The sequence below is a fragment of the Schistocerca nitens genome, chromosome 2, assembly GCF_023898315.1.
Source record: "Schistocerca nitens isolate TAMUIC-IGC-003100 chromosome 2, iqSchNite1.1, whole genome shotgun sequence".
In the NCBI taxonomy this organism is placed as follows: Eukaryota; Metazoa; Arthropoda; class Insecta; order Orthoptera; family Acrididae; genus Schistocerca; species Schistocerca nitens.
The window spans coordinates 641403594-641415793 of NC_064615.1; the positions used below are offsets into that span (position 1 = coordinate 641403594).

Consider the following 12200-nt stretch of genomic DNA (forward strand, 5'->3'; position numbering starts at 1 on the left):
CTCCTGCATTTCAGAACAGTTTTCCATTGTTACAACCTCTCGATATACTACAGCATCATCCAGAAAAAGCCTCAGTGAACTTCCAGTGTTATCCACAAGGTCATTTATGTATATTGTGAATAGCAGTGGTCCTACGACACTCCCCTGCAGCACACCTGAAATCACTCTTACTTTGGAAGACGTCTCTCCATTGAGAATGACATGCTGCATTTCCTTATCTAGGAACTCTTCAATCCATTCACACAATTGGTCTGATATTCCATATGCTCTTACTTTGTTCATTAAACGACTGTGGGGAACTGTATCGAATGCCTTGCGGAAGTCAAGAAACACGGCATCTGCCTGTGAACCGGTGTCTATGGCCCTCTGAGTCTTGTGGATGAATAGCGCGAGCTGAGTTTCACCCGATCGTCTTTTTCGAAACCCATGCTCATTCCTACAGAGTAGATTTCTAGTCTCCATTATACTCGAACATAATACGTGTTCCAAAATTCTACAACTGATCGACATTAGAGATATAGGTCTATAGTTCTGCACATCTGTTCGACATCCCTTCTTGAAAACAGGGTTGACCTGTGCCCTTTTCCAATCCTTTGGAATGCTACGCTCTTCTAGAGACCTGCATTACACCACTGCAAGAAGGGGGGCAAGTTCCTTCACGTACTCTGTGTAAAATCGAACTGGTATCCCATCAGGTCCAGTGGCCTTTCCTGTTTTGAGTGATTTTAATTGTTTGTCAATCCCTCTGTCATCTATTTCGGGTTCCGCTGAATAGGTCAGGAGTACACTACACTCAGCTGGCGGCTACACGGGTAGGGAAGGCTGTGTGGCGTGGACTGGGCGGTTTTTTAGGTTAGAAGGCCTCGGGAAAGTACGGGGTGGACTGCAATCTCAAAGGGTGCATGGCAAATACAGGACGTACTTGGATCAAGGAACAGTCGGCATTGTAGTTGTAAATTGTTGTCGTTGTGCTGGGAAAGTCCCTGAGCTTCAAGTGCTAATAGAAAGCACAGAAGCTGAAATCGTTATAGGTACAGAAAGCTGGCTAAAGCCTGAAATAAGTTCTGCAGAAATTTTTACGAAGTCTCAGACAGTGTTCAGGAAAGATAGATTAGGCAGAATTGGTGGTGGAGTGTTTGTGTCTGTCAGTAGTGGTTTATCTTGTAGTGAAGTCGAAGTAGATACTCCGTGCGAATTGGTATGGGTGGAGGTTATACTTAACAGCCGAACTAAGTTAATAATTGGCTCCTTCTACCGGCCCCCAGACTCCGATGATATAGTTGCTGAACAGTTCAGAGAAAATTTGAGTCTCATAACAAATAAATACCCCACTCATACGGTTATAGTTGGTGGGGACTTCAACCTTCCCTCGATATGTTGGCAAAAATACTTGTTCAAAACCGGTGGTAGGCAGAAAACATCTTCTGAGATTGTCCTAAATGCTTTCTCCGAAAATTATTTTGAGCAGTTAGTCCACGAACCCACGCGAATTGTAAATGGTTGCGAAAACACACTTGACCTCTTAGCCACAAACAATCCAGAGCTGATAGAGAGCATCATGACTGATACAGGGATTAGTGATCACAAGGTCGTTGTAGCTAGGCTCAATACCGTTTCTTCCAAATCCACCAGAAACAAACGCAAAATAATTTTATTTAAAAAAGCGGATAAAGTGTCACTAGAAGCCTTCCTAAGAGACAATCTCCATTCCTTCCGAACTGACTATGCAAATGTAGACGAGATGTGGCTCAAATTCAAAGGTATAGTAGCAACAGCAATTGAGAGATTCGTACCTCATAAATTGGTAAGAGATGAAACTGATCCCCATGGTACACAAAACAGGTCCGAACTCTGTTGCAGAGGCAACAGAAAAAGCATGCGAAGTTCAGAAGAACGCGAAATCCCGAAGATTGGCTAAAATTTACAGACGCGCGAAATTTGGGACGGACTTTAATGCGTGATGCCTTTAATAGGTTCTACAACGAAACATTGTCTCGAAATTTGGTAGAAAATCCGAAGAAATTCTGGTCGTATGTAAAGTACACAAGCGGCAAGACGCAGTCAATATCTTCGCTGCGCAGTGCCGATGGTACTGTTACCGACGACTGTGCCACTAAGGCAGAGTTATTGAACGCAGTTTTCCGAAATTCCTTCACCAGGGAAGATGAATGGAATATTCCAGAATTTGAAACACGAACAGCTGCTAGCATGAGTTTCTTAGAAGTAGATACCTTAGGGGTTGCGAAGCAACTCAAATTGCTTGATACGGGCAAGTCTTCAGGTCCAGATTGTATACCGATTAGGTTCCTTTCAGATTACACTGATACAATAGCTCCCTACTTAGCACTCATATACAACCGCTCGCTCGCCGATAGATCTGTACCTACAGACTGGAAAATTGCGCAGGTCGCACCAGTGTTTAAGAAGGGTAGTAGGAGTAATCCATCTAACTACAGTCCTATATCATTGACGTCGATTTGCAGTAGGGTTTTGGAGCATATACTGTATTCAAACATTATGAATCACCTCGAAGGGAACGATCTATTGATACGTAATCAGCACGGTTTCAGAAAACATCATTCTTGTGCAACGCAGCTAGCTCTTTATTCGCACGAAGTAAAGGCCGCTATTGACAGGGGATCTCAAGTTGATTCCGCATTTCTAGATTTCCGGAAAGCTTTTGACACCGTTCCTCACAAGCGACTTCTAATCAAGCTACGGGCCTATGGGGTATCGTCTCAGTTGTGCGACTGGATTCGTGATTTCCTGTCAGGAAGGTCGCAGTTCGTAGTAATAGACGGCAAATCATCGAGTAAAACTGAAGTGATATCAGGTGTTCCCCAGGGAAGCGTCCTGGGTCCTCTGCTATTCCTGATCTATATAAATGACCTGGGTGACAATCTGAGCAGTTCTCTTAGGCTGTTCGCAGATGATGCTGTAATTTACCGTCTAGTAAGGTCATCCGAAGACCAGTATCAGTTGCAAAGCAATTTAGAAAAGATTGCTGTATGGTGTGGCAGGTGGCAGTGATGCTAAATAACGAAAAGTGTGAGGTGATCCACATGAGTTCCGAAAGAAATCCGTTGGAATTCGATTACTCGATAAATAGCACAATTCTCAAGGCTGTCAATTCAACTAAGTACCTGGGTGTTAAAATTACGAACAACTTCAGTTGGAAAGACCACATAGATAATATTGTGGGGAAGGCAAGCCAAAGGTTGCGTTTCATTGGCAGGACACTTAGAAGATGCAACAAATCCACTAAAGAGACAGCTTACACTACACTCGTTCGTCCTCTGTTAGAATATTGCTGCGCGGTGTGGGATCCTTACCAGGTGGGATTGACGGAGGACATCGAAAGGGTGCAAAAAATGGCATCTCGTTTTGTATTATCATGTAGTAGGGGAGAGAGTGTGGCAGATATGATATGCGAATTGGGATGGAAGTCATTAAAGCAAAGACGTTTTTCGTCGCGGCGAGATCTATTTACAAAATTTCAGTCACCAACTTTCTCTTCCGAATGCGAAAATATTTTGTTGAGCCCAACCTACATAGGTAGGAATGATCATCTAAATAAAATAAGAGAAATCAGAGCTCGAACAGAAAGGTTTAGGTGTTCGTTTTTCCCGCGCGCTGTTCGGGAGTGGAATGGTAGAGAGATAGTATGATTGTGGTTCGATGAACCCTCTGCCAAGCACTTAAATGTGAATTGCAGAGTAGTCATGTAGATGTAGATGTAGATGTAGATGTAGATGTAGATCTACCATTCTGTCATCTGTGCGACAATATAGGGAAGGAACTACAGTGCAGTCTTCCTCTGTGAAGTAGCTTTGGAAAAAGACATTTAGTATTTCGGCCTTTAGTCTGTCATCCTCTGTTTCAGTACCATGTTGGTCACAGAGTGTCTGGACATCTTGTTTGATGTATTTGATGCCTTTTTATCTGTGGTTAATAAGGTTACAAAAAACAAGATAGTCGTTACTTTATGAACCTTTTGATACAATTCATTAAGTTTAAAACGGCTTATAAATGTAGATAATTTATGTTTAACACGTGAAAAGATATAAGGTTAAGATGTTCACCACTTCACTCTGAATGAGTGTAGGAAAGAAAAGATGGTACACTCTTTGCTTTGAATTATTTTCTTTTTTCTCAGATGAAGAAAGGAAAAATATCCTTTGGTAAATTTCAGTTGCAGCTTTTCACTGTTAAAAATATGATGTGTTACATGATTTCACTCAAACTGCAACAGAATTGGTGTTCTAGTTTTGTCTGAAATGTTAACCCTTTCTTATTTGAAGAATCATCACCAGTTATGAGCAACAGCTACATTTTTCTTGTTGACAGGTTTAAGTTTGATTCTTTTGCCAAAACACAGTATATTTTGCATCACTTTGCAGTAGCTTTTGAGACAGAATCCTTAAATAGAATGTCTTGTTAAATAAACAGTTGGTGACCAGAGAGATCAATAGCTTACAGAAAATCTCACTGTGTCAGTTTACAATAACATAAGAGAAGAAATTTCATATTTTTCATATTCACTAGCTATTGACGACTTTCAAAAATTACAGTACGGGTTTGAAAAAATAAAATAAAAACTTCAGCTTCTGGTAAATCACCATGGATAAAGTTCTAAATGTTAACCATGTGGCAAAACACTCTCCTATTTGGTGCTATCTCTGGCCAAAATCTCATTTAGATATCTCAAACAGTGTATGAGATATGAAGAATGTTCTGAATATTTCATTCTCGCACTTGTTCGATGAGGAGTGAATTTGCTACATAAAATCAATTTTCTTGAGATCGGAGACAGATAATGGCCTCTTCCAAAGTCTAAAGAAAAATTCAATATCTTACCCAAGTTTCATTTGCAGCAACATATGGTTTAGTATGCACCAAACACAAAATTATAGCCTCCCCTATTTTCCATTCCAAAGTTTTCAAAACATCACGATAACAATGACCATTAATTAAGTGATGCAAATTATGGGCATTTCACCTTGAAGCTGATGTACAAAACTAAAAGTGGTGTAGAAATCAAGCTTTTTTACCAAATAGAGTTTGTAAAATCGTCTGAGAAAGACTGGAGGGCAGGTGCCTTTGATTCTTTCATTGCAACCGCTCACTGAGCCTGGCCCAGTGGGGTGGTGTCATACTGAGCACACTGTGGCCCTATCTTTATGTGGTGGTGGTGGTGGTGGTGGTGGTTCTCCATTACAGCTTATATTCTGGAACTTTGGAGGCTTTTGAGTTGCAGAGATAAAAGCTTGACAAGTAATCGGAGCAAGAAAACAGGGTATAATTACAAAATTTTCTTTTCACTATAAGCAGAAATTGATAGTAAAAAGGCATGATCATTAATGCCAGCTGTTTACTGAAAAAATATGACACAATGTGTGATACTTTTTTATGATCTTCAATCCTTAGACTGATTTGATGCAGCTTTCCATGTTAGTCTATCCTGTAAAAGGCTGTTTATCTCTGCATAACTACTCCAATGTACATCCACTTGAATCTGCTTACTGTAATCAAGCATTGATGTACTGCTACAATTTTTATTCCCACTGCTCCCCTTCTTTACCAACTTGACTAGTCCTTTATGCCTCAGGATGCATTTTGCCATCTGATCCCTTCTTCTCTTCGGCATCTTTTAAAAAGTTCCATTTTCTTCTTGTTTATAATGTTTATCATCTACATTTCAGTTCTGTACAAGACTACACTCCAGAGAAACACTTTTCATGAAATAATTCTTTACACCTAAATTTAAATTAGATGTTATAATATTCCTCTTTTTCAGAAACATATATATCTTGGTATTGCCAATGTGCATTTTGTATCCTCTTTACTTCTGCCATTACCAGTAATAGCAAAACGTATGTACTACTTTTAGTACAGAGCCGAGTGGAGGGTCTGAATCAGAGGCTGAGGCGGTTCTGCGACCATGTGGGCTGCAGATTCCTCGACTTGCGCCATAGGGTGGTGGGGTTTCGGGTTCCGCTGGATAGGTCAGGAGTCCACTACACGCAGCAAGCGGCTACATGGGTAGCAGGGGTTGTGTGGCGTGGACTGGGCGGTTTTTTAGGTTAGATGGCCTCAGGCAAGTACAGAAAGGGCAACAGCCTCAAAGGGTGCGGAGCAAAGTCAGGACATGCGGGGACCAAGCAGCAATCGGTATTGTAATTGTAAACTGTCGAAGCTGCGTTGGTAAAGTACCGGAACTTCAATCGCTGATAGAAAGCACCGAAGCTGAAATCGTTATAGGTACAGAGAGCTGGCTTAAGCCAGAGATAAATTCTGCCGAAATTTTTACAAAGGTACAGACGGTGTTTAGGAAGGATAGATTGCATGCAGCCGGTGGTGGAGTGTTCGTCGCTGTTAGTAGTAGTTTATCCTGTAGTGAAGTAGAAGTGGATAGTTCCTGTGAATTATTATGGGTGGAGGTTACACTCAACAACCGAGCTGGGTTAATAATTGGCTCCTTTTACCGACCTCCCGACTCAGCAGCGTTAGTGGCAGAACAACTGAGAGAAAATTTGGAATACATTTCACATAAATTTCCTCAGCATGTTATAGTCTTAGGTGGAGATTTCAATTTACCAGATATAGACTGGGACACTCAGATGTTTAGGACGGGTGGTAGGGACAGAGCATCGAGTGACATTATACTGAGTGCACTATCCGAAAATTACCTCGAGCAATTAAACAGAGAACCGACTCGTGGAGATAACATCTTGGACCTACTGATAACAAATAGACCCGAACTTTTCGACTCCGTAAGTGCAGAACAGGGAATAGCATCCCTGAATATGGAAGTTAATAGGAATATAAAAAAAGGGAGGAAGGTTTATCTGTTTAGCAAGAGTAATAGAAGGCAGATTTCAGACTACCTAACAGATCAAAACGAAAATTTCTGTTCCGACACTGACGATGTTGAGTGTTTATGGAAAAAGTTCAAGGCAATCGTAAAATGCGTTTTAGACAGGTACGTGCCGAGTAAAACTATGAGGGACGGGAAAAACCCACCGTGGTACAACAACAAAGTTAGGAAACTACTGCGAAAGCAAAGAGAGCTTCACTCCAAGTTTAAACGCAGCCAATACCTCTCAGACAAACAGAAGCTAAGCGATGTCAAAGTTAGCGTAAGGAGGGCTATGCGAGAAGTGTTCAGTGAATTCGAAAGTAAAATTCTATGTACAGACTTGACAGAAAATCCTAGGAAGTTCTGGTCTTACGTTAAATCAGTAAGTGGCTCGAAACAGCATATCCAGACACTCCGGGATGATGATGGCATTGAAACAGAGGACGACACGCGTAAAGCTGAAATACTAAACACCTTTTTCCAAAGCTGTTTCACAGAGGAAGACCGCACTGCAGTTCCTTCTCTAAATCCTCGCACAAACGAAAAAATGGCTGACATCGAAATAAGTGTCCAAGGAATAGAAAAACAACTGAAATCACTCAACAGAGGAAAGTCCACTGGACCTGACGGGATACCAATTCGATTCTACACAGAGTACGCGAAAGAACTTGCCCCCCTTCTAACAGCCGTGTACCGCAAGTCTCTAGAGGAACGGAGGGTTCCAAATGATTGGAAAAGAGCACAGGTAGTCCCAGTCTTCAAGAAGGGTCGTCGAGCAGATGCACAAAACTATAGACCTATATCTCTGACGTCGATCTGTTGTAGAATTTTAGAACATGTTTTTTGCTCGAGTATCATGTCGTTTTTGGAAACCCAGAATCTACTATGTAGGAATCAACATGGATTCCAGAAACAGCGATCGTGTGAGACCCAACTCGCGTTATTTGTTCATGAGACCCAGTAAATATTAGATACAGGCTCCCAGGTAGATGCTATTTTTCTTGACTTCCGGAAGGCGTTCGATACAGTTCCGCACTGTCGCCTGATAAACAAAGTAAGAGCCTACGGAATATCAGACCAGCTGTGTGGCTGGATTGAAGAGTTTTTAGCAAACAGAACACAGCATGTTGTTATCAATGGAGAGACATCTACAGACGTTAAGGTAACCTCTGGCGTGCCACAGGGGAGTGTTATGGGACCATTGCTTTTCACAATATATATAAATGACCTAGTAGATAGTGTCGGAAGTCCCATGCGGCTTTTCGCGGATGATGCTGTAGTATACAGAGAAGTTGCAGCATTAGAAAATTGTAGCGAAATGCAGGAAGATCTGCAGCGGATAGGCACTTGGTGCAGGGAGTGGCAACTGTCCCTTAACATAAACAAATGTAATGTATTGCGAATACATAGAAAGAAGGATCCTTTATTGTATGATTATATGATAGCGGAACAAAAACTGGTAGCAGTTACTTCTGTAAAATATCTGGGAGTATGCGTGCGGAACGATTTGAAGTGGAATGATCATATAAAATTAATTGTTGGTAAGGCAGGTGCCAGGTTGAGATTCATTGGGAGAGTGCTTAGAAAATGTAGTCCATCAACAAAGGAGGTGGCTTACAAAACACTCGTTCGACCTATACTTGAGTATTGCTCATCAGTGTGGGATCCGTACCAGATCGGGTTGACGGAGGAGATAGAGAAGATCCAAAGAAGAGCGGCGCGTTTCGTCACAGGGTTATTTGGTAACCGTGATAGCGTTATGGAGATGTTTAGCAAACTCAAGTGGCAGACTCTGCAAGAGAGGCGCTCTGCATCGCGGTGTAGCTTGCTCGCCAGGTTTCGAGAGGGTGCGTTTCTGGATGAGGTATCGAGTATATTGCTTCCCCCTACTTATACCTCCCGAGGAGATCACGAATGTAAAATTAGAGAGATTAGAGCGCGCACGGAGGCTTTCAGACAGTCGTTCTTCCCGCGAACCATACGCGACTGGAACAGGAAAGGGAGGTAATGACAGTGGCACGTAAAGTGCCCTCTGCCACACACCGTTGGGTGGCTTGCGGAGTATGAATGTAGATGTAGAATGTAGATGTAGATGTAGTGTCTTTCTTAAAATAATTCTCTCACCATTTTGTGATATAATTTGATTACACTGTTTTATGTTTGTGTTACATTGAAATTCATCTTGTAATTTCTTTTCATGACATTATCTATCCCATTCAACTGATATCTCAAGTCTTTTGCCCTCTCTGACAGAATTATAATGTTGTTGGTAATACTTTAAGTTTTATTTGTGCTCCCTGAACCTTATCAACTTCAATATTTTGCTCTGGTTGCTTGTACATGTGAAATAATATGGGCAGTAGGCTACAAACCTGCCTCACTCTTTCCTCATCTACTGCCTCTTTTTTTGTGTCCATCGATTATTATAACTGCAATGTGATTTTAACTGATGATTCAGTAAATACTCCAACATAACAGTACCTGCTTCTTTGTTTCTGGCATTATTACATTTTTTGTTGAAGTCTGGGGATTTTTGCTTGTTTCATATATCCTTCAACCAGGTGGAACCGTTTTGTCATGGTTAGTTTTCCTAGGTATTGTAATAATTCTCAGGAAATGTTGTCTACCACAGACCCCTCTTTGAACACTCGGAACTCTTTATCAGATTCTTTTTGAAGCTTCAGATTCCCATCTCAATTTCATTGATTTCATCTTCCCTTTCCATAATATTATTTTCAAGTTGTTGCCCTTTATATAGTCCATCACTTTATTCCTTTCATCTTTCATCTTTTCCTTCTTTGTTTAGTATTGGTTTGCCAGCTGAGATCTTGACATTTATACAGCTCCACCTTTTTTTCCCACATGTTTCTTTAATTCTGCTGTAGGTGACATCTATCTTTTTCATAGTCATGCTTGCTTCTACAGTTTTGCATTTCACATATAGCCATACCTGCTTTGCCATTTTGCACTTTTGCTGTCTTTCACCACATTCGACATGCGTCACTCTGGTTTTTGCAACCATGCACCTGAATGGCTGTCCACTAAGGCACTGGCAGGTATGACAACTGTTACTGACCTGTGTGTTGTGTTGGTGCTGCATATCATTTCCACAGATGCTCTTGCCTATCTTCAAATGCTCTGGGAATTTGCGTGTGTGCTGCCGATGAGTATTGTGTTGCCTGTTGATGAAAATTGTTGTGATACCAGAAAAACGGTTTCTTTCTTTGTGAGTGCTGCCATTCCTTAGAGGGGAGCGGTAGTACACGCCTTGTCATCTTGTGAGCTTTCGCCATCTTTTGGATACCTCTGTGTATTCTCCTTCCACCATGTTGTGACAACTATTGTCTTGAGTCTCCTATTTGTTGCAACTCTTCCTGGATATCTGTAGAGCTCTTGTGTTGTAGTGCCACAACTACTTTTGTTGCTTTTTTTCTGTTGCTGTGGGAACTCTGTAAGTGATATCGATGGAAGTGAGAAAGTTCCCTTTATTGAATCAACACCCTCTGCCAGCATATCTAAGCTCAGTTCCTTGTGAAAATTTGTTGGATTTCATTGGTATCAACAGATGGCATTTATGAGTGTGATACAAGGCATCTTAGAGTTTGGAGATATTATGTAGGGGTTTTATCCCCCATTTCTTCATGATATAACAGCTACAGAATTTGTTATTCCACTGATCAGAGTGTAACAGTTGGAAGTTGGTGAGGTGGCAGTAATTTATTCCACCATATATTCGTAGTTTTGATCAAGTTGACTGACCAGATACCCAGACTTTATATTATTATTTGATACTATAGAAAAAATATGCTTCCACTTGTGTGAACCCAGTTTTTGGATTCTGTGGCCAACATGACAGTAAATGGAGGGCCATTTACGTTATCAAACATTTGTGTGACCCACTGCTGATATGAATCAGCGCAGATGAAATTCCCATCAGGGTGACTCGTATCGAACTATTTCCTTCTCCCTGCTGTCTTGTTATGGTCTATAAGTTTTCATACTTGTTTGCCAACTCAATTTACACATGGTGCTCTTTATGTCCGTAAAACTGATGTTGTGTTCGTAAAACCAGTGTCACCACATATGCTGTTGTTTATCTACTGTTGTAGATGTTGAGAGACGTAGTGCAAGAGAAGTCCATGCAAGAGGCCATAGAAAATATGAGATTAAGATAGTAAGGACATGTTAAAAGAATGTTAGTTGGCGGGATACTGAGACAAGCCCATGAAATGATGATAGATGGCAAGTGATGTAACGAAAGACTGAGAGACAGATTTTTCATTGGAGTGAGGGAATGTTCGATGAAGAGAGGACAATGGGACATTGTGGAGAGGGAATTGTGATGGGGGGACAGGAAAAGTTGGAGAGGCTTATGTTCTGAACAGTATTAAGATAGTACGGACAGCGGCTGGAAACTATAGAAGGTGGTGGTGATGAGTAGTTGCTGTGTACCACTCTGTTCTTTACAATATCTGTTTTTCTTTTGTTTCAGAATGTTACATTGAATGATGTCTTTGCAAAATGCAGTTTTGTAGGAGATCAGCAGGAAGCTACTTTAGCAGCTGTACGAAGAATATTACCAGATTTTGAACCTTGTTTACCTCCTCCTGAGACTTGCTACTCTTGTAGTTTATTGAAGGAACTTAATGAAAATAGAGTAAGTGTATTTAAGTACCTGGACATTGTCTCATATAAGGTGGTGGTTCACTTGTTTTACATCTAGTAGTGAATTTTATTATTTGATTTTGAATATGTCTGCAGCGGAAGACAGTCTAAGAATGTGTTCAGAGATGGAATACTTGATTTTGTGTGTGTGTGTGTGTGTGTGTGTGTGTGTGTGTGTGTGTGTGTGTGTGTGTGTGTGTTTTGCAAGACAGGGAAGGACTTCAATTCTCTGTGCTGTGTAGGTAAGACGAGTGAGTTCTCCCACTTCCTTCCTGAAATCTTACAAGTAGCCTCAGGATACGTAAAGCTCACTGACGGTAAAATGATTGTGATAAATTGTCCATAATATTTTCAGTAACATAAGATAGGTTCTGCTATTCATCGTTTCCTAACCGTTTGGAACTACATCTACATCCTTCACATCTGTGCATAGTGGAGGGTACCATGTATCACTGCTAGAGATGGGCAAACTCGTTCATCCTTGGGAACTAGTTCACTGCTGATCGTTCATTTTTGGGAACCATTCATTTTTACTCGTTCACAGTTCATTTGTGCTTGGTATGGTTCTTATGAAAAACTGAAAACTAGTAGTGTAGGTGACTGAAGGATGTAGGGCACCAAGAGGGGCACTTGCCTCCCGCCTGGAGTATAGAGTTTTTATTCATTACAGAATTCT

The 12200-nt window shown here is 41.1% G+C and overlaps 1 protein-coding gene across 1 annotated transcript in view; it reads left to right on the forward strand.

Annotated features, from left to right (window-relative positions):
- LOC126236756 (DNA-directed RNA polymerase, mitochondrial) overlaps positions 1 to 12200 on the forward strand; it is a 295970-nt gene that overhangs the window by 52807 nt on the left and 230963 nt on the right. The window contains exon 7 of the mRNA XM_049946296.1: positions 11352 to 11516. Coding sequence (XP_049802253.1) covers positions 11352 to 11516 — 165 coding nt within the window. The remainder of the gene's footprint in view (positions 1 to 11351; positions 11517 to 12200) is intronic.